Source organism: Lichtheimia ornata (assembly GCF_029851405.1).
Source record: "Lichtheimia ornata isolate CBS 291.66 chromosome Unknown scaffold00043, whole genome shotgun sequence".
Lineage (NCBI taxonomy): Eukaryota > Fungi > Mucoromycota > Mucoromycetes > Mucorales > Lichtheimiaceae > Lichtheimia > Lichtheimia ornata.
Window position 1 is genome coordinate 116,553 of NW_026695363.1, and position 25,552 is coordinate 142,104.

At 43.8% G+C, this 25,552-nt stretch overlaps 8 protein-coding genes across 8 annotated transcripts; 3 read left to right on the plus strand and 5 right to left on the minus strand.

The window, feature by feature from the left end:
• Positions 1-3,521: 3,521 nt before the first annotated feature.
• On the plus strand, positions 3,522-5,883 carry O0I10_008261 (uncharacterized protein; the record flags this gene model as incomplete). Its single annotated transcript, XM_058488267.1, has 9 exons — positions 3,522-3,636; positions 3,724-4,075; positions 4,141-4,209; positions 4,304-4,382; positions 4,460-4,736; positions 4,874-4,915; positions 4,967-5,122; positions 5,183-5,403; positions 5,473-5,883. 9 exons carry the CDS (start codon positions 3,522-3,524, stop codon positions 5,881-5,883), a joined length of 1,722 nt encoding a protein of 573 aa, XP_058340952.1.
• Positions 5,884-6,859: 976 nt separating this feature from the next.
• O0I10_008262 (ATP-dependent Clp protease, ATP-binding subunit ClpX) lies at positions 6,860-9,615 on the plus strand (the record flags this gene model as incomplete). Its single annotated transcript, XM_058488268.1, has 10 exons — positions 6,860-7,237; positions 7,351-7,666; positions 7,768-8,052; positions 8,110-8,240; positions 8,338-8,463; positions 8,520-8,771; positions 8,833-8,926; positions 8,987-9,141; positions 9,198-9,290; positions 9,352-9,615. 10 exons carry the CDS (start codon positions 6,860-6,862, stop codon positions 9,613-9,615), a joined length of 2,094 nt encoding a protein of 697 aa, XP_058340953.1.
• A 328-nt stretch (positions 9,616-9,943) lies between these two features.
• Positions 9,944-12,091, minus strand: O0I10_008263 (N2,N2-dimethylguanosine tRNA methyltransferase; the record flags this gene model as incomplete). Its single annotated transcript, XM_058488269.1, has 10 exons — positions 9,944-10,162; positions 10,226-10,334; positions 10,396-10,613; positions 10,675-10,831; positions 10,890-11,090; positions 11,172-11,235; positions 11,293-11,408; positions 11,467-11,681; positions 11,754-11,782; positions 11,854-12,091. The coding sequence occupies 10 exons, from the start codon at positions 12,089-12,091 to the stop codon at positions 9,944-9,946; spliced, it is 1,566 nt and encodes a 521-aa protein (XP_058340954.1).
• Positions 12,092-12,507: 416 nt separating this feature from the next.
• On the minus strand, positions 12,508-14,401 carry O0I10_008264 (uncharacterized protein; the record flags this gene model as incomplete). Its single annotated transcript, XM_058488270.1, has 2 exons — positions 12,508-12,674; positions 12,742-14,401. 2 exons carry the CDS (start codon positions 14,399-14,401, stop codon positions 12,508-12,510), a joined length of 1,827 nt encoding a protein of 608 aa, XP_058340955.1.
• Positions 14,402-14,954: 553 nt separating this feature from the next.
• On the minus strand, positions 14,955-16,217 carry O0I10_008265 (uncharacterized protein; the record flags this gene model as incomplete). Its single annotated transcript, XM_058488271.1, has 3 exons — positions 14,955-15,421; positions 15,525-15,601; positions 15,670-16,217. The coding sequence occupies 3 exons, from the start codon at positions 16,215-16,217 to the stop codon at positions 14,955-14,957; spliced, it is 1,092 nt and encodes a 363-aa protein (XP_058340956.1).
• A 111-nt stretch (positions 16,218-16,328) lies between these two features.
• Positions 16,329-17,932, minus strand: O0I10_008266 (uncharacterized protein; the record flags this gene model as incomplete). The annotated part of the gene is made up of 4 exons (XM_058488272.1): positions 16,329-16,810; positions 16,894-16,996; positions 17,063-17,222; positions 17,295-17,932. The coding sequence occupies 4 exons, from the start codon at positions 17,930-17,932 to the stop codon at positions 16,329-16,331; spliced, it is 1,383 nt and encodes a 460-aa protein (XP_058340957.1).
• A 1,222-nt stretch (positions 17,933-19,154) lies between these two features.
• Positions 19,155-22,071, plus strand: O0I10_008267 (uncharacterized protein; the record flags this gene model as incomplete). The annotated part of the gene is made up of 9 exons (XM_058488273.1): positions 19,155-19,636; positions 19,706-19,781; positions 19,848-20,216; positions 20,281-20,546; positions 20,607-20,709; positions 20,764-21,420; positions 21,492-21,679; positions 21,738-21,916; positions 21,989-22,071. The coding sequence occupies 9 exons, from the start codon at positions 19,155-19,157 to the stop codon at positions 22,069-22,071; spliced, it is 2,403 nt and encodes an 800-aa protein (XP_058340958.1).
• A 183-nt stretch (positions 22,072-22,254) lies between these two features.
• Positions 22,255-24,364, minus strand: O0I10_008268 (uncharacterized protein; the record flags this gene model as incomplete). The annotated part of the gene is made up of 9 exons (XM_058488274.1): positions 22,255-22,386; positions 22,451-22,554; positions 22,616-22,865; positions 22,927-23,072; positions 23,133-23,262; positions 23,322-23,632; positions 23,702-24,103; positions 24,157-24,258; positions 24,334-24,364. 9 exons carry the CDS (start codon positions 24,362-24,364, stop codon positions 22,255-22,257), a joined length of 1,608 nt encoding a protein of 535 aa, XP_058340959.1.
• Positions 24,365-25,552: the final 1,188 nt, after the last annotated feature.

The following is a 25,552-nucleotide window of genomic DNA, read 5'->3' on the forward strand; positions in this document are numbered from 1 at the left end:
AAGATTACATCGGTTGAGCTACATCGAGCGTGCTTGATGTCCAGAGTGATGTAATCTCTCTTTGACCGCAGCTCAGTCAAATCAGCTCGGATCAACCTACTTTAATCATGGAAATGGATGTCTAGAGCAGGGGCATCGTTCCCATGCAGTGGATCTCGCAACAATGATGATTGGATAAAAGTGGCCGTTAGCTAGCAATACATGCCTGTTCCTAGATGATCCATAAAGTAATTATACATTGACCCTTTCATTCATGCAAACGTAGCTGTGTTACACAACACGACCCTCTGTGTCTTTTGCTCTGCCAGGGTCCACCTACTTGACAATGAACAAAGACCACTTCTCATATAGCATCACGCTTACAAACATAAAGGTGCCTGTATCTCTAAACTTTACAATGAAGCGTGGGGTCTTTATGAGGACAAACCTACTTGGCTTGGCCAACAGCACCTTGTGTGCCAGTTTCACAATCAAGGCGGCCATTCCCAGATTTGCCAAATGTCGCCACCAGCCAAATTGGAATCGGGTCGACCTCTTCGACGACGACGACCAAAAAAATATTTTTTGGGCTGTTTGCGACATTGAACGCGAAACTTTCACACAAGGTGCTGTTGGCCAAGCCGAGCAGATTGCTCTAATAAAAACCCCACGTTTCATTGTAAAGTTTGGAGATACAGGCACCTTTATGTTTGTAAGCGTGATGCTATATGAAGAGTGGTCTTTGTTCATTGTCAAGTAGCTGGACCCTGCTAAAAGTTGTGTAATAAACTGAGAGGGGCAGGGCTTGAAGGATTCTTATTGGTGGAGAGTGCATGATTGACACTTTCCCCTATAGTAAGGTCCGCCTATGGTAGACCCTTGGGAACTTTTTTGGATGAACCATGGTATGGATAGCAAGCCAAAGTGATCAGTGCATCCAAGACTATGAGCGGTGAAGGTATTGTTTGTCTCCAGGGTTCGTTCTTATGTAAGATTATACATACAAGATTTTGTCCATGCTGATAGTTGTCATAGTTAAGCATGTGCATGTACTCATGCCACATGGTATCAGAGCTCACTCCTAGACGTAACGATTTAAGCTTACAATGGACCATGCTTCTGTAACAAGCACTGTTGTTGGGTACCATAACTATGGGTTTATTATCTTTGAGAACGCAAGCGTCTATCTAAACATGTATACAATCCGTTTCTGCCACTGCCTAACGTATATCCGCATATGAATAAGGAAGCTTTAATGAATGTAATATGACAAAAGGAACAAAAGCCTCTCACTACAAGATGTAGGTGATCCAATCTCGCTTTCCAACTTTCTAATTTCTATCCTCCCTTTCATTTCAGAAGCCAACCAGTGGACCACATAGGATCAGCGGGTATCATTGTGTCATTGTATTCTTGGCTGCTGCCGTCATAAGCACCTTCATCCATGATTGCAAACTACTTGCTGAGCATGCCTTGACTTCAACATTCCAATATCATCCATGGCGGCAAACCATCTCTCGTCAAAGATACAAATCCATGCCATCCAATCCATCATCATCCTCAACCGTATCCGTGTGGCATAATCCATCTTCCCTGCTGACGACGTGCCAAGCAACCAAAACGACATTTCAATATCACCTGACACTATGCTTGATTGCATCCACCCATCCATAACCATTGCAAGCCCAACATGTTGATAGAAAGAACTCCTTTGATCGCTCCCTTTTCCATCTGGGTGTTGATCAATCTCTTTCTTGGTCATTTTCATTGCAGCTCAACCAGGTGAAGATTGCTTGTATTGCGGTGCATCTGATAGCTGATATGGCATCATCCATAGGGGGCGTTTGTATTAGGGCAAGTTGCTACGCGTAATAAAGCTGCTTCTATACAATTGGCTAGCTGCTGTCCACACCGTAAGGAAGGTTGCTGCAAGTAACTTGAGGCGATGGAGTGAAGGCCTTGCTAATGGCAGCTACTGTTACGTTTGGTTGTGGAAGACGAGTGTGCAAGAGTGTGTGTGTTGTAGTAGAGTGACAAGATGGTGAACGCTTTTTGAGACAATGGAGTAACGCCTCGGTAATAGCAACTACTGGAACGAACGCTACGATTGGTTGTGGCAGAGGCGTGTGCAAGACATTGTGTGCTTTCAAGGACGGCGGGTATTGGAGTGGAGTGTACACGCCATGAAGCTGTCATTCAGTCAACGGCAATCGGATCAAGGCAGTTGTAGGATGGACATGATGGGTTGAAGCAGGATAATCGTTCGCAGGTGGTAGTTGTACGTGAATGGGCCAACAGTTGGGAATGGGAGGAAGAGACAAGAGGCCGGGAGTGGAAGGAGTGAAAATTAGAGCTGTCATGCACTCCCTTATAAATCCATGTACGTTTTTCAATCATGAGATTGCCCCTCTCGAACTTGAAACTTTCACACAAGATGCTCTAGGAAAAGCTGATCAACTTTGCTTTAACAAAGACCCTCACTTCATTACTAAAAATTCGAAAAGCATATACTTTTATATTTTACCTACATAGTACGTATGCTGTAAGCGCGTGAGATGGAGCTGTTTGTGTCGACAGCACTATAGGCAGTCGAATGAACCACTAGCAGCAATCAATCGAATCACTATCCCAAGTGAAATGAAGAATCCATGAACTTAAAAGAACGGATGGATCAATGCGTGCTGTTGGTGCAGTCCTAAGATAAAAAAGCACTACGAACCCGTTGTCATCTCCTTGCCTTGGCTCTACTAAGCACATCACTTGCAAAAGACATCTCAGGTCATGTTTACGCATATCACATGGTGCATCTCTGGCGATGTGGATGCGTATGTACAGTGGCCGCTCCATGTTGTTTTATGCAGCTTGATACGTCAGCTTGTTGTTGAGTAGTACAGCGCTACAGAATCCTCCATCACTGACACCGACGCAGATCACACTTGTACTACTTTAACCCACCGCATTGTCCTAAATCAAGTGTCAGTCAATTTGATGCAGAATAAAGAAAGTACATCTCATCCACCTCTACAACTACTCTTACATGCCTTGTTTCATGCACGTGACCATGTGTAGATGCTTATCGTCCTATTCTTGCGTTTGATTGTTTGGGCCTAATTTTGGATCAAGGACAAAGCCGAAAATGGAGTTCCAGTGAATCGGGTGCATCCATTGTTGAAGATGCCGATCACTCTACTTGCATTCGTTTATACTAAGCCTCGTTATCCTTGACTCATTAAGCATGATGTTCATCCACATCATGTACGAAAAGAACTGAGTTATAACCGATAAAGCTCTTTATAAAGAAAATGGTATTTACAGCTGCGGGTGTGACACAAGAAAGAGCCTCTTGAAGCTCTTTGGTTGCAAGTGGTGGCACTTGTACCCCGATAACAAAACCTGGATTACACTTTGAGGCTATGCAACTTTTACTCTTTCCTTTTTCCTTTCTTACCTTTTTCACCTACTTCTCTTTCTAAACTCTATACTTTACCTTTCCCCCTTGCTCACATTACATATCACCATCGATTCGCATACATAATACAGCAATGCTAACCATTGCAAGGAACGCTATGGCAATGCTGTTGCTCTTGTTAATCTCATTGGTGGCACAACATCCGAATCAGGTGGCAGCTGGCAACCCTCCACCAGCCTATGGCGGTCGTAAGTGTTTACATTAAGAGAAAGAGAGAGCGCCATAATCGTGGTTTTCTGCATGAATTTTTACGTACATGTTTGTGATGCATCCAGGTTGTGCTTATGCAGCCTATAAGATCTATTGTTATGGAGGTGCCACTAGTATCTTGAACGACCTCGGCTTGAAAGGCACACAGCAATTTTTCGCTTTGAATGTATCGGACCCGATTACGGTAGCAGCCAACAGCTCATCTTGGTATACGATTGATTTCACAGGCCAAACAGTGCAGCCCGAGCCCAACGTGTTTTTCTCCATGGCAGCTATCGACAAACCTGATCAAAAGTACTTGGTCATTTTGGGTGGTGGTGGCAAAAACGATGGCACTGCAATGCAGCATTCGGCCATTTATTACGACATTGAAGCTGGCTTATGGAATACAATCGATTCGGGTAATCACCCACAAAAGTATGTGTGCAAACTACATGTGTGGCCTAGCGTGAATTATTGATCATTGCATGTTCCTCCTATAGACGCTTCCAATCATTGATCTTTGATGAGGCTGGTAGCAAAGACCGCTTCTTTGTATGGGGCGGAGACAGGTGTGTGTTACCATGAACCGATATTTGTACAGATTGTGCATCCCAATGTTTATATTTTGTTGCACGACAGCTGATGTGTGATAATGCTTAATAGGTCAGCCTCCACAGGCTATTGGAATGAGACATCTAATAATGACGATGTTCCCTTTGACATGGCCGTATTATCCGACAAGGTAAAGTGTATACGCAAGAAGCCATCATGATGATGGTATTCTATTTCCATGACTCACCTTCCATAAACCAACCATAGTGGGAATGGTCATCACCAACCAATAATATCCAAAACCTTTCGCTTTTGATGCTTCCAAGAACGCAACATGCAGCAGCTCAAGGCGGCGATGGAAGAATCTACATCACAGGTGGCCTAGAAGCTTACGCCAACGTGTCATCCAATGGCTCCGTTGCATACGAGTTTTACTCAGCACCCATGACTGATACCTTGGTTTACGATATCAACAATGGCTGGGACATCAAGAACACCACAGGTGATATACCAAGCGAACGCATGTTTCACACAATGGTGACATGTAAGTTTAATTGAACACCTACACCGCATGCATTTTATGCAAACGTTTCAGCCACCTTGTGGAGGAAAGAAAATCTCAAGAACGCATTCACTCAATAACGTGTAATCACACAAACACACATCCCTTTTTTTGAACAGCAACGGATGGCAAGTCAATTCTTTTGTATGGCGGTGCTGACAGTGAGTTGAATCAATCTATAACCAGCACACAATCAACTCACATTTGATCAGCTTTGTTTGGTACAAACAACCTTCCCCTTCCTTCAAGAGATGTGGCCTATGTCTTGGATATCAGTGATCCCAACAATTTGGTTTGGAAAAACGTTACCAACACTTTGATCCAAAATTCTGGATCATTCGATCGCTATCTTCGATTCCATCACAACGGTACGCACAACAACATCCTTCTTTATGAAAGCATTCGAAGCTCATTACTAGGGTAATTAGCCATCTTGCTCAATTCAAGCCTATTCATCCTCTTCGGTGGCAACAGCGGTGGTGTCCAACAAGATTTCTTTATCATTGATGTTGATAATTGGAACTTGACAAACTCATTTGCAGGTGCAAACTTGAATGGAAATGGAGCAGGTGGCGGAGGAGATTCTGGTTCATCCTCTGGTATTTCCGGCGGTGCCATTGCAGGCATCGTGGTTGGTGTTGTAGTCGGTGTAAGAATAATTAATAGTGCCTTATGCATTTATCAGAGAACGATGCTCACCATCATTGTATCTTTTTAGGTGGGTATTATTGTTGGTGCCATTGTATTCTTTTTCATTCGACGAAAGCGACAAGCGAAACAGCCATCGGAAAAGAGAGATTACGTTTCTGACAGCAAAGGCGGTAGCAGCAATGAGCCCATGCACCAGAGTTTCCTACCACCATCTTATCAAGAAGCAGCTACCCAGCGACATGAATACTTGTCGTCAAGCAATATAAGCGAGCCACCACATACATCCACCGCTTCACCGACCCGCTCCTCCATGGAACAACAGGCATATCTCATGCAACAGCAACAAGCGATCAAACCACATTCTGATGCCTATCAACGCTCATCAAACGCAGGATTGTCGCCACCACAGCAACCAGGGACACCTGAAGTCTATGTACCTCGTCTCAAATTAATGCCTGTTAAGCCTGATGGCGAGTAAATTTCAATGTACTTTTATCACTGTATCACACTTAAATACACACACACGCATAATTTTCTCTAATCAAGGGGTATACAAGTCGCTATGAAGAGCTCATATATATTTCCGCAGTTGGGTTGTGGCAAGTCGTTCGGTTGACAAACAATGTCCTCTTTAGCAGTTGTAACGATTTCCACAAATTGAAGTTTAACGACATCACAACTTTGTATCAGTGTCTTGGCATGGTCAGTTAATTGTGCCTTTGGTTATTGAGCAAGGTTGGATCACCAAATTCATCCAATGCCATAAGGGGCCATTGCTGCTGAATGAAAAAGGGCACACGTTGCTTGGCAATCGAATGCGTGTTATATATGTAGACATCGAATTGCTTGGTCTCAGCGTGTAAAAGTATCCATCCTATACATGAGAATCCCATTTACGTTGAAGACGACCAATACCAGTAGTAGTAGAATGGCTGTTCCTTCAAAAACAATGGCGAATGGCACGGGCCTTAGAGTAAATGAAAAGATTGTTCCTGCAGCCAAATAGCTAATTACATAAAGGCCCAAACCGGGATTACTTTGCATGGTCATTGTCAGCTTCACGAATAGCGCCTTCTTCTTCTTGGATCTTCCCAAACGAATAATTCGCATGACATGTAAGCATTAAGATTATGCTCCAAATATTCACACGCGTCATCATCATTTATTCATATCAATTACTATGGTCAATCACATTATTGGTTGGCACAGCGAATGATAACGGTTGACGACGTAACGGATGTTGAATAAGAGAATGTTTCTTTGTAGTACATAGCAACCAAGGATGATGACGCTTTGACCATGCAATAAGTGGGCTCACATTTGTAGCGGCGATTCATACAGTGTGAACGTATATGCATGGATTCCCACACGAATTGTATCATCGCATCCCCCTTTCTTTTTATACCTTTTCACTCATGAGTTCTTCTCTTGCAACTTGCCATTTCCCAAACACGATGGCTCGATCTCCCGTCTCTCAATATTATCATTACACTCGCATCGCTAACGCTCGTCGACTATTGCACCACCACCCTACTACTACTACTACTACAAGGAGGTTGCGTCAGCCAGCAGCAACATGTCGACGCTACACCTCATCATCAACTGCAGCCATTTCTCGTGCTGGCACTTTGTATGCAGCCAATGCCTCTTATCGCTCTTTGCAATGGTCAAAGTGGACACACTATGGCCCAGTGGCTGTTACCAGAAGCTTTTATCGAACGTCTGATCAAGATAACGAGCCTCTTCCACCCAAGAATGATGGCACCACACCTCAAATGATCCAAGAAGATGAGCTATTAGGCTACTTTGCACGATTGAGTAATCCACGAACAGTAAGTGTCATCTATATCGATCTAGGGAGAAGCAAAGTGGGAGGGGGGAGGTGATGATGGTTGGTTGGGTGGGAATGGACGTAGGTCTCTGTATTTCGAACTCTCAGAGATAGCTTGTTAGACACTTGGATGAATATGTGATTGGGCAAGAACGAGCAAAAAAGACATTGGCTGTGGCAGTTTTCAACCACTACAACCGAGTACGTGCCAACTTGTATCGTCAAGCTAAGCAACAGCAACGTCAAGAAGAGGAGCAACAACAACAAGCAGCAGCAACCATGGATGGACCTGGTGAGGGTGGTGGTGCACCTCATCATAACACTGATCCTGAACAACGACCCTCCGTACCATGGCCACCTTCGAATACTACCAGGTTGGCACAAAGAGTTCCTGGTGAAATGGTACCTGTGGAAAGGGCATCAGCTTATGGTAAGTGATAGGATCGGATGACAAAGTTTGATATGCATATCCCGGCGCCTATTTCTTACATCAACTCTCCCCTCTCTCTCTCTCTCCCACCCCTTACATAGCTGCACCTCGAAGGCGTAGTTGGACAAATGATGGATTGGTGAATGGCTCTGGTGTTTCATCTACGGATGGTGTTGGATCAACAACAACAACTACTACTACGACTACTTCTACTACGTCTACCTCTGATGAGAATGATACCACAACCAATACCACGGGAGCTGATGGAATGATCAAGCCAATCGCATCAAGACGTTCATCTCCTGAATCTCGGATATTGGATGACATGGAGGACACCACCGTATTTGAAAAGAGCAATGTGCTACTTGTTGGCCCAACAGGATCCGGTATGATTTTCCTCTATCCTCATGTATGCATGTGGTTGCTCATTGCAGGATGTATAGGCAAAACGCTTTTGGCAAAGACCCTTGCTCAAGTGCTTCAAGTACCATTTTCCATGTCGGATGCCACACCTTTTACGCAAGCAGGCTATGTCGGAGAGGATGTGGAATTGGTCATCCAAAGGCTATTGCAGGTATGTGACACCAATCACGGATGATGATGATGGTGGGAAATGGATTGTTTTGTCGATGATGTAATCCATGTTTTTGACACGTGAAACTTGTTTACAGGCATGCGATCACGATGTAAAACGAGCCGAGACTGGTATCGTCTTTATCGATGAGATTGACAAGATTTCAAGGCGAACGGATGCTTCCTCTTCATCACGTGATGTATCAGGCGAAGGTGTACAGCAGGTAAGAAGTCATTGTTGGAAATGTGTGTATGTATGTATACTCATTCTTTATTGTAGTCATTGCTTCGTATGCTTGAAGGAACCGTTGTCAATGTAACCGACAAATCACCCGTCAACTCAGGCCATAACAAGCGAGGTGGTGGTGCAGGTGGTGGTAATGGATTGACCACAGGGGGTACATCGTCATTTGGTGGTGCCGCGCAAAGCAAGCCTGAAGTTTATTCAGTGGATACAAGCAACATTCTCTTCATATTGAGTGGTGCATTCATTGGTTTGGATAAGATTGTGTCGGATCGCGTTTCCAAAGGGGTAAGTTATTCGCATAAGAATGCATGATCTTTTATTTATGCAACTCTTTTTCTTGGTATAGTCTATTGGATTCAATGCTACCATTCGATCATCAGATGACAATGTTCCCGATAAGAAGAATGATTTTGATCCTCTTTCAATGGTTGAACCTTCAGGTATTTGTTGTGGTGGAACAATGAATGAAAGAACAACGGGGATACTCATTGTGTACGTAGATTTGGTCAAGTATGGGTTGATCCCTGAATTCATCGGCCGTATTCCCGTTGTGGCATCTCTAAAGAGCTTGTTGGTCGAAGATCTTGTGCGGATTCTGGTGGAGCCCAAAAACTCACTCGTCAAACAATATCAAGGCCTTTTTCAATTGAATAATGTAATGTGTGCTTAGGTGATATGATGGATGGTTTGAAATGCTCACTTTTTTATTAGGTGGATCTACACTTTAGCCATGCTGCTTTAAGATCTGTTGCTGAAGAGGCCCTTGCAAAGAAGACTGGTGCACGTGGACTTAGACGTATCATGGTAAGAATTGGATTGAAGCAATCATTGGGAATGGGTTTATTTACGAGGGTCATTATTACAGGAGGATTTGCTGCTGGAAGCTATGTATGATGCACCCAATTCATCCATCAAGCATGTTATTGTCGACAGCAAGGTGGCAACTAAAGAGAAGCCTCACATATACCTTCCCGCAAGCCAATCGCATCTGGTGGACTCTATTTTGGCTGAAGACGACAATTTACTATTATCACGTGCTGGTGATAACAACAATGCTGATCAAGCCGCTGCGTCTCTGAACAACAACCAAGACATCAACATTCGTAGAGAAATATCTCAGCAGTTGTAGTTTGTGCACCTTTTGTACCTTTGTATATCCTTCTTGTTCTCTTGTGTTTGATTACATTCAAATTTAACATCCAGCTTTCATGCCTCTCGATGAGAAATTGAGCGATGTACTATATGCAAATGACGGGTTATATAACTACAGAGGATAAGGCTTCATGCAAGAGACATGTTGATCATAGCTTTGGGATAAAAAGCCTATGTCATGGTCAACAACCCACGTTTTACATATAAGAATACATTCGGCAACCACACTTTCAAAGTACAATATATTAAAAACCACAATCAATTTCAATAAAGGCATCTCGGCTATACTACAACAGTGATTTGACTCATGCATCAGCTTGCTTTCTCTTTTTGCCGGCACGTGCCTTGGGTCCCCAGTTAGGTGCAGGATTCTGAGGATATCGTGCAATCTTGATAGTTCGTGATTCGGGGTATGCGTCCTTGTGGCGGGCGAAGCTGATTTGTGTGGTAGGCTCCTTCTTGAGGATGGCCCGTGCGGGTGAATTTTCGGGGATATTCTCCATGACAACGGGATGATCTTTGATCTAATAATTATACAATGAATAAAGTTCCATTATCGCCATCACCACCAAGCCATGGTAACTTACGTAAGCTCGGAAAACATCCCAAACAACATGTGAAGGTGCATTCGTTTTCATCGTGCCAGGACCACAATGGGATGTAGAGACCTTGTATCCAGCATTGAGAATAGCAGAGCTATGTCATCCCGTGTAGTGTAAGTATGATGTTGAACAAATAGCATAAGGATCATACTCACAAGATATCAACCAATGGGGGCGAATTGCAATGAAGCGTACCAGTCAATCGTGCAAGGGTCCAATACAAAGGTGCATCCACTTCTTCGCTGATCACAGTCAACATGCCCTTCATACGTTGGTGCGTTCCATAGTTGGATTCGTTAGCCTTGACGTGTTCTAGCATCTTTTTGACGAAGCTTTGGTCATGTAAAGCAGCTCCCCATGCCGGTCCTCCCACCTACAAAGAAAGAAAAGGTCGTTAAATCTCTCCTCCATGTTGATTATTTGGGCCAACTTACATGATGAATGTTGTTACAATTGTCACAGAGCGCGTTCACAGGTGGACCAGTTCCAGGTGTATGTCGATCTTGGCCATTTTCTCTCTTATCAATCTTGCCAAGGGGTTGTACACTGTAGGCGTGACATCCAGAGCATTCGTACATAACAGCGGTTTTGCTATTATTCATGAAGAGGGTTAGTACATTGCTCCATAAAGCACACATTGTATCCATACCTTGCTGCCTTTTTTACTTCAGCTGGAGAAGTGAAGACACGAACAAAGACGCGAAGATAGAAATCAATGCTGCATGACATGAGAGGGACAATGTAACGACGATAGCGGCCAGCAGAGGTTTGCAAAGTATTGAGGACCAAACGTAATGCCATCTCATGCGGGAACATGCCCTTCAAAGGCATACCATTGTACTTTCCAAAGCTGAAGAAAAAAAGACAACCTATTAATAACTTGTGTCTTCCATCACCGTCCACACACACAATGAGCACCTCCAAATCTTACCAAGTTTCGGGATGCATCGATCCAGTCAAAATAGCAAGGTCGGTACAAGTGACACACAAAAGACCTATACCCAACATTGTCAGCCGAATTGCAATATAGATTTGTCACCATTGCTTATTACCTCCTTCAGAAACTGCTTGAACAGCACCGTCAATAAATGGGGCAGCTGAACCATAGGGATCAAGATCCACAACATCATACTTTTGGCCGTTACCAATAGCACTGTACATGACTTGCCTATCAAAACAAGATAAATAAAATGAATTGACAATACACCCTTAGACGATATACTTACATGGCATCTCCTTGATTAGGTCGCAACAATTCTTCGGTAAGGCCGTTATGCTTCATATTGCGCTTGATAGATTCCACTGCTTCCTCTTCCAAGTCATTGGCTGTCACTTGCTTCAAGTATGGGATTTCCTTTGCATAACGGATAGATCGAAGACCACTTGCGGCCAATGCTTCCAGGATAGTGAAACTCTGTGTGTTGATGTGATTCTTCAATCGCTAAACAAGCCCAAGAAAATGTGGTCAGCCAATGTGATCCGATCCTTATGCAATACTCAAGAAGCCCTTTACCTCTTCACTTTCCTTCCTTTGCTTCTCATCTATTCCAAATATCGTATGAGTATCATCAAACATTATCATCCTATCCCTATCATCATGCACACGCACACACCTTTGGCGTTGGCCACCTTCTTCTCGATACGTGCACGTTTCTCTCCCAAGAACATTTCGCTCCAAGTACGGATCGCCGCAACGGACATGTCGCGATTGAACTCTTGTACAGGGTTGTAGAATACTTCATTGCCTTTTGGGAAGAGAATGGTGGCCTTGCCTTCAGTGACAGGTGTGAACTGAGACAGATCGATCTCTGGCGATGCTGCTGTTGCGTTATTGGTAGGTTCTGAAGCCATGTGGGAATACGGACGTTGCTGTCGAGTGACGAGTGAAAGAGACCGTGTAGAATAGAATCGAGCTGATCGAAAGAGTAGACGACAAGGAATGGTGATCGCTACAACCGACATGCACCGGTTCCGTTCCAAGCTTGAAGCAAAGTGGAAAAATGTGACGGCCTGTGCAACCGAGAAGTTACATGTCAAAAAAGATCACCGCCCCCCACCCCATCTCTTACTGCACAATAGAATAGCATTAGAAGATAATAAAGACATCAATGACAATCAAAAGAGACATAAGAAGATATTCTTTTTACCAATTACGAGCAAACAAAGAAAGATGGCTATGAAGGAACGTGCAAAGACTAATTACAATAGAGGAAAAAGAGGTATAAATATATACATTTGTTGAGTTTTCGTATGCTGTAAAGGGAACATCAAAGCAAGAGTCGGTGCTGGCCAACATAAAGACGATCAATTGACTGACATTGGATTAACAAATGATTCTTCAACCGTAGCACTGCTCCACGTCGTTTGGATGGCATTCGTCCCAATACACGTTCCTGTTGTCGAGGTTCCTTCATATCATACCACCGATAATGATCTAAAACATTAAAGCATAAAAGCATAAGCATTCATTTACCATCCTTATCCAATCCATATATACTTGCCACAACGTGTACCACTGATACGACCCGCATTGGTTGCTGTGTGTACGGCAAATACTTCGATTTGGGATCCACTTCTTCGATAGGTATTGGAGGAACGCAATAAACAAACGTTGTTCAATGACATGATTTCCAAGGATTGATATGGCAACTGGATGGCACCCTTGTTATCTTCCTCAATATCGCTTAAAGTGCAATCATCAAGCTCGAAATGCTGCAAAGAGAGACAACGACGGCCGATGTAGGTGATGACTTTTTCGGAAAGCCTGTTGTGACCACGAATAACAAGACGTTGGAGAGGATGATGTGGTAATGAATGCGAGGATAGGTCTGAAGAGTAGAATCGTCTGTGCGTATTCGTATATAGTTGCATGGTGGTGCATAGCTCGGTGCCGTAGAGTTCGAGGGATTTGAGACTTGAAGCACAATCCAATAGCAGACCAATAGGAAGCTTGCCATAAGGACGCACAATTTCAAGATGACTGAGATACGTTAACAAACGTAGTGACCATGGAAGATTGATGTTCATCGGCATGTACGTAGCACCCTTAAGTCCAAGTGAATGTAAGCTCCCTTTCCACCAATCGAAACATTGCGCAATGGTCCCACTAGGAAAGTTGCGGGTCTCGTCAATCTCCAGATGCTGCAATTTGATATGCCCTGTATCCCACAAAGCATGGAAAAAGTGCCTGTATAATCCAATGTCCTTGAGATGCACTGTATCAAGTTGTCGACATCCTTGTGCAAAGAGACGATAGGATCGTAAACGTGCTGTTTCTACTGAGCTGTTGAGAATGGGTGCATCCATGTATTCGAGTGCAAATGCCATGCTGTAATGGTGTGTAGGATTGGTATCCAAACAAAGAGCGCGTAGATTCGGGTATTTGGAAGCGAAATAAATCAACCATGCTGCAGCCTGGTATTCGGCAAAGTGATAGGGAAGCGTGAGACTGATGTGTTGCATGGATGGCGCGGGCATTGATTCGGGAGGAAGCTGTAACCCCACAAGGTCGGTCTTATTAAAGTCGCTTCGATCCAAGACAAGCTCAAGTCGTTCCAAGTGAGGGCACCAATCATGAACCTCATCCATGCGTTCAAAGGTCCATATCTGCTTACTCCAATTGAGCTGTAACTTTTTGAGCGTGTGCAATCCATTGAGCCAATCGAGATTAACAATGCCATATTCGGATGTAATCGAAAGCTGTGTCAATGACAATGCGGCGTATCCAGCGTTGCTTGGCAACCGTTTCAGATCAGCTACGCGATAAGATGTTGCTGTAGGGCATGTGTCGTTATCAATCGATGTGAAACCAGGATCATTGGAGATGTCGAACACCTGAAGGTTAGGGCATAGCCCTGGTAGTCGTCGCACCATCTCTGCTCGTGGTCGGCTCGCCTTGATACGCAATATCTTTACACAGTGACCAAGGTTCGTGCGTTGTGGCAAACCCTTGCGAGATCGCCTTGCTGATTCGAGTAGCGTGTCGTAAAAGAGTGAACATTGACAACTGTTTGTGATTGACACGGTCGCATAAAGAATCGACGTAAAGGCAATGGACCAATTGTGGCAGACGTAGAGACAAGCAAAGTAGTCCTCGCTGGTGACGTGATGGCTAATGAGAGTGAGGATTTCACGTGGAAGAGATGCTGCCGTCAACGACATTCTGAACGACCGGTTATCAAAGACAAGCAGTACGACAGGAACATGGAGTAAGGAAGAAAAGGCAAAAAATGGGACTTTTGTCAATTAAAGTTTACAGAGTGCTGGTCTACGCCATCACCCTTCTCTCCTGTACAATGCACGTTAACAATACCATTGGCCTATAAAGATGCAGAGCGTAGTACGTGCAACACCATCATCGGTGTAAATGTAGAGTATGACCTATGCCTTGACATGATTACAATAGTCTTCAATGAATAAAGATTATAGCATCTACTATACTCATGGCTCATTCTTGCTCTCCTAACATGTGCGGGGGCTCAACACGAGTTGAAATCAGGATATGTGAAGGATACCCTCTCTCCTTGTTGTGTTACACAAGTTGTAATGCAGACGATACGCAATTGCATGATTGGATAAAACCCATTTTATTGTATTGCTACTATATCTTGATGAGTAGTAAATCCCTGCCTTAGTCATGAAATAAACAACTTTATATGATAATGCATCTAATAATATTACACAGTCTTTGTTGAAAAGCACATCCCTCCTCTCGCTATAATGAACAGCCCTTCTTTCCACTACCAATGTCTATCCAGTAAACTTCGCAAGGAGAGCAATCAACTGTGGTTGTATCCAATGTGCAACGCCAACCCAACTTTTGGATCTTGTCAAAAAACACACGTTCTTCATTGGGGTATCTTGGCTTGTAGATCAGCAATGTTTCCACTCCAGGGTGTCGATCCATCAATCTTTGAAGCGTATCAATCAATAAATCATGGCTGGATTGGTTGTATAACAAGTCGCTGATAATCACGAGGTCCAAGTTGTCATTGTCCATCACTTGCTGATCATCCTTTCCCCATTCTAATGCTTCAACGACCACCTTTTGATGATTGTCCCATTGTTGACGGTCCACATTGTCCTGGATTGAAGATACGGCTTCTGGAAGATCAGTCAAATACATCAACGTAGGTGACAATGCATGTGCAGCATAGATCCCAGCGATCGCTGTTCCACTTCCTGTGGGGTTGTTGCAATACATGATGAGTAGTAAGCGAGGTTGAGAGAGAGAGGGAGTGTGTGTTAGTACAAGTAGGCACGAGAACAAGATACAATCACTTGCCAAGTTCAAGCACATGATCATATCGCTTTGATGGCGAATAATGAGCAAGATAATGACATAGCCATATTCCACAATCCCTGTCAAGATGATGATGAATCGGATTGCCCATTGCAACACGTGCTTGTTCCCATTCCTTTGCACTTACCAAACATGGTCAGCCATCGTGTGGCCCGTGCTTTCGTGTATCTTGACAATCTTCTTATCAGGGCCCACAATGAGCTGTCGCTCACATTCACGCGAGGTTTCCATATCACTTGATCTTCCAAGATGCACGGGTTGTGACCATACAGGAATAATCCATGTATCATCACTTGCTTGTTGTGCAAGATGCCATGTAGAATGAGAGGTCTTGTTCTTGAGGTTGCTGTTGCTGTTGTTGTTGCTACAGGTGAGCACAAGTTGTATTTGTTGTTGTTGGGGGTGTTGAAGGGTTCCAGTGATTGTCAAGTTGCTACGCACCATGCCACCACCCTTAAAAGGGTCATATTCAAGGTTGATACTTTTTGATGCCGTTGAAGCAAAACGAGCTGTTGCATTGTTGCTTAGCAAATGGCAAGTGACGCTCAATGGTTGCAAGAATGGCATCTCGCCAAGATCATTGTCGACAGTCCACACAATACTGAATGGTTGCCCAGGAACAATAGTGTTCGGAGGTGGTTTGAGTAGACGAATATAGTAGAGTTGTTGGGTCATATTTGTATTATTGTGATGGTGGAGATGTGTCAAAAATAAACAAGAAGGGAAAGAAGGAGAGGGTTATAAAAAGAGATGACGTTGGGAGAAAAAGATGTGGCGATGTTCTAATTACACACGATCTGTGATATCTTGTTCCACCCAGTTATCGCCACCAAAATCGACATACAAATGGGCATCGGGAGTAAGCTTGAGAAGACCCTTTTGATGATACGTGGTATTAGCACGTAAATCCTTCTCGGCACGAATACGAATAAGACGATATTGACGACCCCGTTCTAAGCGTGCAAGAGCATCTTGATCTTCTTGACCAGCAACAATTTCACTCTTGGCCCATTCTTCAGTGGCCTTTGTATAAGCCTTCTTTTCCTCTTCGTATGCCAGATACTCTGCTGAAGTAGGCACCTCCAGGATGCCTGCGGGAGGATCATCAGCCTTGGTTGCTTCATCCTTGGTCTTGCGATCGGGATTGCCAGAGATAATAACAGGTACACTTCCAATGTCAATGTGTTCCTGAAGTTCATCCAAGTTTTTGCTAAACTTGATCTTGGCTGCCACCACAGGATCCAACAAAGGCTGAATCATAGCCCAAACTAGAAATGGTAAACGTTGCACGAGTTAATAAGCTTTTTTGCCCATTGTATTAAGATGTGCATGCCATGGTCACACGTCGTACCTGTTGAGAACACCCACGGTGCCTTGTGGATCAAACACAAGCCAAGAGTTTCTGGGTAGTATCGTTCCAAGCATGTAATCAAAAACTTGACAAAGTCGAAATCCTAAACAAACACCCACCCATATGAATATCATCATCCTGCTTCTCCCTTTGTGCTCTGGCAGCTTACCATGTTGGCAAGGGTAAAGTTATCCAAATTGAACACCAAGCAAGCATTCACCATGGGATAGCCACAAAAGACACGAGCGGTCTCCATGAGATACAAGGCTGCAATTTGAATTGCTTCAAAAGGTTGATCCTCCTTGTGGTGAAGTTGAACATTGAGGAAGCTATATAACATTCCAATGCCCTATATTAGAAAAGAAAATCCCCAATGGCACATTCCGCTATTATACACCTACCAAATACCACGATCTGATTTGTCGGGACCACCCAAGGTAGCTTTACCACTCTTGATCTGTCGAATAAAGTCGTCGCCAAGTTGGGGCTTGAGCTTGTTGAGTTCAATGACAAGACCAGATTCACCGAGTTTAGTAATGTCGTCCACACGATTATGTAAACGCCATCGAAGGGTGTTGATGATCATTCTATAGGCAGCGTCGACATCCCATTTGCGAGCACGTAGATATCGCAATACACATGCATCTGGATTGTCAGTGGCCACCATATGCCAAAAGGTGCGTTCGAGCTTTTCACCAGGAATAAGCTTGATGGCTTCTTCAAGGGTCAATGACATCCAACGAGGATCGGCAGTTTTGCCAAGGAACACGGGCTTGTCTTGTTGCACATCCTTGGCAGGTGCTGATGATGATTTTCCGAAACCAAACCAACCACCGCCGCCACCATTCTTCTTTTCTTGTTTTTCTGAAGATGCTTGGGAGGATGAATCACTGTCAGCAGGTGGAGTATAAGGTTCACCAGCTTGCTTGAATAATTCGAATAGACGCAGCCAAATCTTTTTCAGGGCAGCTACTTGGTCGGGAGTAAGAGCACCAGCATGGCCTGGCAATCGACCCTCAAGTGACAAATTGGAAACCATAACGACAATGGAATGTGAGATGCAATGGACAAAGAAAAAAGTGAAAGGAAAAAGCGGGTAAGGGTTGGGTTTGAGCTGCTTTTAAACAAGTAACCAACGAACTTTATCTTTTTCTGTGCTCCCGCGGTCTTTAGACAATACCTCCTCATTGTTGTCTCTTCACCCCAAATAAATCGAAAATCTCATAATTGGATGGGACAATGCCATTACCAAGTACTTGGTTGCTCATATCCAATAAAAGTAAATATGTCATGACACTATGGGAATATCATGCTGTTGCCTTGAGTTATCTATTCTTCCAATGTGAAAGGAGAGATTTGATTGTGCGGGAATCGATAATTGATGTCGATCGGACAAAGAGTGAGTGCCAAGCGAGTATTGTCCTCTCAGGCACAACTCCAATTGCCATTTTAGTGCTTTGCTGGATTCCCTCGTGAAAATTTCACCCCACATATAATGACAACATTGGGGACATTCTTCTTCTCACAATATGATCTCTGGATGATTACAGCAACGTCACCCGATACAACTTGTGTAATAGAAAAGCAACGTTTAGCCATTAAATTAGGCTTCATTTGCACTTGCGTCCACGTGAGATGTCGTATGCTATACCATGGGATACTCAAATACAATGACCCCTTTGTTCGGTACCTCCCTATTTCGAGCTCATTATGGATCGATTGATGCTTCGCAAGGAGACCTCTGACGCAAACACGCATTATCCAATAAAGTTCAACCTGCTAAAATGAGACTACAGACCGAAGCATTTCATTCAAATCATGATTGGAGATGCAAGACAATGCGTACTAGCAATGTGAACAAGGCATCGTAATGGTATCAATCCTTCAACGCTGTAACCCAGGAGTTTGGATCATTAACATTATTTATTGCCTATTCTAGATTGGAACAATGCCTACTCGATATTCATTATCTAAGCGACGTTTTGCTTTAAGCCAGCCAAACACCATCTTTGAACATAAAACATCACGTACTACCAGTGGAAGGAGTAGAGTAACATGCAAATAAAAAAAGCATTGACAACAAATGCCCTGTCAAAATGGCACAGCCAATGAGCGTCGGCTTCATGTTGAGTGGGCGGTGGTGGGTGGGTGGCTGATTAACACAATTTTCAACGGCGACTTCACTCTGTTTCCTGATCACTGAACTCGTCCCGATCGTTTTCTTTTGTTTGGGGGAAAGGGCAGTCAGCAACACATTCACCATGCCGAAATCCAACACTGCATCGAAAAAGAACACGCCTGTCAAAAAGGCACCCGCCACGACCAAGTCAAAGGCAACAACGAAGACTCCACAAAAAAAGACGCCCACCCCACCACAACGACAAGCACCTGTTGCCACCACCACTACCAGTAAAAAGCCAGCTTCCAAAAAACGTACAGTCGAGCAAATCGAAAGTGACGACGAGGATCTTGGTGATATCGCCATTGACATGCGCTCTTCGGACGAGGAAGACGAGGAATCGGACGACGACGACGGCGATCAATCGGTTGACAATAGCGATGTTGAAGCTTTTCCTGAAGTCAGCATAAGCAGTGACGAGGAAGAAGATGAATCCGACGACGAAGCTATCATTGATGAGGAGGACGATGAAGAAGAGGAAGAAGAAGAGGATGAGGATGATTACATGGCAGGCGATAGTTTGGATGAAGCTGATCTTGAAGAGGAGGATGAAGAATTGGCAAGGTAAGAGAAAGAATGGAAGAGAGAGAATGAGGATGAATGATACGAATGAGCTGATAATGGTCATTATAGAAATGCTGGTCAACAACAACGTGAAAAGTTGCCCGAGATTGAAGCCAACTATGATAGTGATTCTTCCACAGAAGAGGTATGATGAGAGTAATGGATGGGATATGATGGATATCGGGTTATTAACATGGCATGCGTGATTTAGACTGAGAATACCATTGGCAATGTACCTCTCGAATGGTACAAAGACTTACCCCATATTGGTTACGACATTGATGGCAAACGCGTGCTTAAGCCTGCTACTGGTGATGAGCTTGAAAAGTTCTTGTCGACGATGGATGATCCCGATTCTTGGAAGACTGTGCGCAGTGATCGTGAAGGCAAGGATGTTGTATTGAACGATGAGGAACTTGATATCATTCGACGTTTGCAAGAGGGCGAGATTCCAGATGCTGGTTACAACCCATACGAGCCTACTGTGGAATTCTTCACTAGCAAGACCGAAGTGATGCCCCTATCAGCAGCACCTGAGCCTAAGCGTCGTTTCGTACCATCCAAATGGGAACATAAAAAGGTAAATGGGAGAAGATAGGATGGTGGATAGGAAAACAGCATGATATTCATGCAATGGATGATAGATTATGAAAATTGTACGTGCCATTCGACAAGGACGTATTGTGCCAAGGAAGCCCAAGGATGAGAAGCCACAATTCTACAACTTATGGGGTGATGATGATACACCACACAAGGATCACATTATGCACATTGCAGCACCCAAGATGAAGTTGCCTGAACACGATGAGAGTTACAATCCACCAGCTGAATATCTCCCTGATGAGGATGAGATCAAGGAATGGAATGAGATGGATGAAGAGGATCGACCAAAGAATTATCTCCCCAAAAAGTGAGTTGATGGTATATTAATGGATCTTGCAAGTGTGGTTGTACTCATTTTGTATTATAGATACAAGAGTTTGCGTCACGTGCCAGCATACGATCGATTCATCAAGGAACGTTTCCAGCGTTGTTTGGATCTTTATTTGGCACCTCGTGTGCGGAAAAACAGAGTATGTATGCCGTTGCTATGCTACCATTATCTCGTATACTCATATTCTTGATAGCTCAATGTCGATCCCGATTCGCTTCTTCCCAAACTCCCAAGTCCCAAAGATCTTCAACCTTTCCCTACTCGTCAAGCACTTTCATACGAAGGCCACACTGCTCGTATTCGTTGTTTGTCAATTCATCCATCAGGCCTTTATGCTCTCTCTGGTTCAGATGACAAGACTGTGCGTCTATGGGAAGTACTTACAGGCCGATGCTTGTTCACATGGCACTTTGAAGAGGTCATCCATACACTTGCATGGAACCCCAACTCGGACGTGTGGCTCTTTGCCATCTCTGTTGGTCACGGTCAAGTCCTATTGATTTCACCTCCTACTCTATGTGCGCCTGAAGTTGCCATGACGACCGATCAATTTGTCAAGGGTGGTTACACACGACCTGCTGGTGATGCTGCCATTATCATCTCGTGGGAGAAGCCAACAGAAAGCGAAGAGGAGAAATTGGGTTACAAGGTGCGATTGCAACACAAGCAAGCTGTCAAGCAAATCACATGGCATCGCAAGGGTGATTATTTCGCAACCGTATCACCTGACGCTCGCGCACTTTACATGCATCAAACCACTAAACATCTTACTCAAATGCCCTTCAAACGACTCAAGGGTATTGTTCAAAAGGTGGCTTTCCATCCCATCAAGCCTATTTTCTTTGTTGCAGTGAGTATACATGGTTGTGGGATCATGGGATCATCAGCATGCTAAGCATTGGGGGTGGCTTTTCTTTTTAGACACAAATGTATGTACGCGTATATGACTTGATGCGACAAGAACTTGTCAAGACTTTGCAACCAAGCATGAAATGGATTTCAAGTATCGATGTCCACCCAGGTGGTGACAACGTCATTATCGGCAGTTACGACAAGCGTGTATGCTGGTTTGATATGGATTTGAGCTCTCGACCTTATAGATCGCTTCGGTAAGTGCTTCCTATCTTTTTGTTCTCATCTTGCATGCTGACGAATCTTTTCATACAGTTATCACGAAAAGGCCGTACGTCAAGTCGTGTATCACAAACGTTACCCATTGTTTGCATCCTCATCCGATGATGGCACTATTCAAGTCTTCCACGGCATGGTATACAATGATCTTTTGCAAAACCCCTTAATTGTACCCGTCAAAATCTTGCGAGGACACGAGACTAAAGATGCTCTTGGTAAGTGTGAATCTCCTTTATCCTTCTCCACTAGCGATGACAACAAAATGACTTATGTGCAACATTTTTTAGGTGTTCTGGATATCGAATTCCATCCTACACAACCCTGGATTTTCTCCTCGGGCGCAGATGGCACCCTGCGTCTCTGGACCTAGATGTGCATTTTTTCCTTTTCTTTCACCCACCATTACACTACTCAATAAACCTGCATTCAAGACTACATTCAATACAGCAAAGCTTTTTTTGATTTATATTCAACATTAACAACGTGATTGGACTATTTGTTTTGTTGTTCCTTTATATACTATCACATTGAGTTAGAAAAAAAGAGTTGATGGTTAGAAGTTATCAGCCAAGTAGTGTTCTTCATCCACAAAGCTCGTGACGACCGTTCGATCAGCAAATTTGCGACCAGCAAGAGCACGTAAAGCTGCCATGGCCTCCTCTGTAGTTTCATATCGCAAAAAGATCTATCATAGAAGAAAACGAATCAGCAACCTTGTATCATGATCGATTCCCACACATCCTATTTACCTTGCCAAGACCAGCAACAGGTTGTCCGCCCTGTGGTTTAGGAATCTTCATATCTACGATACGACCAAACTTGCCACATTCCTCTGCTACATCCTCCCAAATATCTACACGCAATGTATGTTTAATGCAAGATCCCATATCCAACATCCCAAAATAAACACATACCTTGATACTCTTCATCATCTTCAAGTTCTTCAGGTGTTACCATGTTCATCAATTGGACCACTCGTGTTGCATCATCCTCCTTTACCACCATTGGCATAAACATTGTTGAAGGTGCTGCATGATCATGTTTGTGTGCACCAACGCTAGCACGCTGAACCACCAATTTCTTCTCACCCAGTTCCATGTTGTTCAAACCCTGACAAGCAAGATCGGTGACGCTAGGATCTTCATACTCACAGAATGCAAATCCCTAAATGACAGCGTTTAATGACCCTCCTTTTTTGGTATTCCTTTTTCCCTCTCAAACATACCTTTGATTGTCCAGTAGCAGGATCCTTGACGAGATTGAAAGCACGCAACTCACCAAATGATTTGAGTAATTCAATCACCTGATCATCATTCAAATAGATGGGCAAACCGCCAATAAAGATCTTGTTGGGTGTATCGGGAACAGCAGCTAGTAATAGCATTTAGCATTTCCTCCTCTTTGATCACCACAGTGTATCTAACAACTTACTTGAAGATGTATCCACATATTCGCCACCTGGTGGTTGATAATCTTTGGGTCTTCGCACCTTGAGAGTCTGGTTCTGGAAAGTAATACCATCAAATTGCATGGCAGCTGTTGCTTGTTCAGGTGTTTGAAACTAATCCATCTCATGTATGAGTCTCCTTTTTGCCACTATACGAATAAAATCCATCCTACCTCAACGAAGGCGTAGTTCTTGTCATGATTGATCTGGACAGAGACAACGGCGTCCTGATTAGTAGTATTGAACTGCTGCATTGTTGTGTTGAAGAAATCGGCCATGGTGTTCTCATCAACGCCAAAGGGTATCTGACCGACATACAATCGTCGTGCTTGTCGCGCAAGTGTTGCGTTAAGAGCTACTGGACCAGCAGCACCTTGAGTCACTCGTACACGAGATCCATCGGCCATATAAGCGTGGCTGCTAGGAGGTGCAAATGATTGAGGAGTACGTGTACCCACCACTTGACCGGGAAGTGGAAATAAACCTATTACGCACATACATGTACATTAGCACATTCCCCCATCCATTGATGACCATATCCTTTTTCTCTTACCTGTTTGCTTGACTTGTTGTGCTGTCATTCCTTCCATACCAGCAGGTGCCACATCCCAATTGTTGAGCTTTCTTTCACGCTTGTGCAAAGGAACAATGTTCTCATCACGATCACGACGGCTACTGCTTCTTCGTCTACGGTGTGGGCTTGATTCTCTACGTCGTCGATAATCATCATCTCCTCTTCGGCTGCTACGGTGGTGGTGGTGGTGTCGATCGCGAGATCTTGAACGTCCTCTTCTTCTGTCGCGTGAACGATCGCGGTAACGTCGACTGCTGCTGCGGCGATAATCACTATCACGGTCGCTACGGCGATACTCATCTCTGTAATAGTCCTTTTCTCGATGGTAGTCATCTCTCTCTCGGCTGCTATACTTTTCCTCATGTCCATGATCGTATTGGCCTACAGTAGTCATGAGTCGCTATTACAAAACAAGGCATTGAAGAGTAACCTACCGTTAGATTCATAGTAAGCAGGTTCACCACTAGAGGAGCCTTGAAGCTCTTGGCCAACAGAATTCAAAAACGAACTCGCTAGATCAGCGGCCGATTTCGATCCTAGAGATGTGTTCCATAATATGAGTTGTTGTTGTCTACCATAAAAATAAACATCCAAGTCTAGAAGCTCTTTACCAGACGAATCGTAACTCTCATTCCATGACATGGTCGGTGTTGTGAAGAAACGAAGAAACCACGACTCCACAGCACAAATTTATTCTGGCTTCAGCAACGACGACGACGACGACGCTGCTTGCATCCTCGTGCTCGCATGTGCGTACACACCCACCCACTCTTACTCGTCCATATCCATACATACATCTATCATACTTGTAGTATGCGTCATATCCTTCTTTCATTTGCAGACGTATTGGATGATCAAGACAACAACATAGCCCCAAGCTCCCTTACTCATATAAACCTGTTGTCGGCTTGTAGCAACAACAATGAAAGTTGGTGGATCAATCAGAGTGTACATGCTGTAAGGAAAAAGTAAAGTGTCTCTCGATCAAATGGATCACCCATAGATATAGCTTGGGGCCTGGTATGTAGCATGAAGGACCCATTGGTTTATACAACAACTTCTCCCCTTAATGCAAAACAATCAAATCGTGGCGTACCAAGAAAGAGAGGTAAGAAAAAAAAAAAAAGAATCCCACGCACCCACCAATGATCGATGGTATGTGTGAATTGCATGATACACGATCTTTAAATGATGGTATTATTTGTCTAACCGCGGATAATCCTGTTATGTGAATATGGACCATTTCACTGTGTAGATGAAACAAAAAGATGATGTGGCGAATCGTTCATGAATCCATGTGAAACCCGATCCCAGACCCGCACTCACGAAAAATATGATAACTTCTTTTAGACAAGAATTGCGACCATTGTATAACAGCACCTTCCTCGTTTACTGCCAAGGTTATTTTTGCACAATACCATGATCAAGATATAAACCTGCAAACTCTATATTGGAAAAGGGATCAAAAAGTGTATCGGATTTGATGTCTCTATGATGGATCAAATGGTGGAGTGGGGAAAAGGATGATTGTTGTTTAAAGAACGATTGAAAAGAGGATTGACTCGGTGGATGCGGGGTTGCATGTGTGTGATGATGTTTAGCGGAGCGGGCAAAGTGATAGAAAATAGGGCTTCCCCTTATGGATGCAAGGTGTGTGTGGGGGAGCCATGGAAAAAAAGAAACGCTAATGGGTGGATTGGGGTAATGGTGGTATGTATGCGTGTGTGTCATGGGTGATGAAAACAAAACATTGGATCAAATCACTGTTCCACGCCACATGGTAAGTGAATGTGCTTGTGTATTATAGATTCAACAGCAGCAGCAACGACC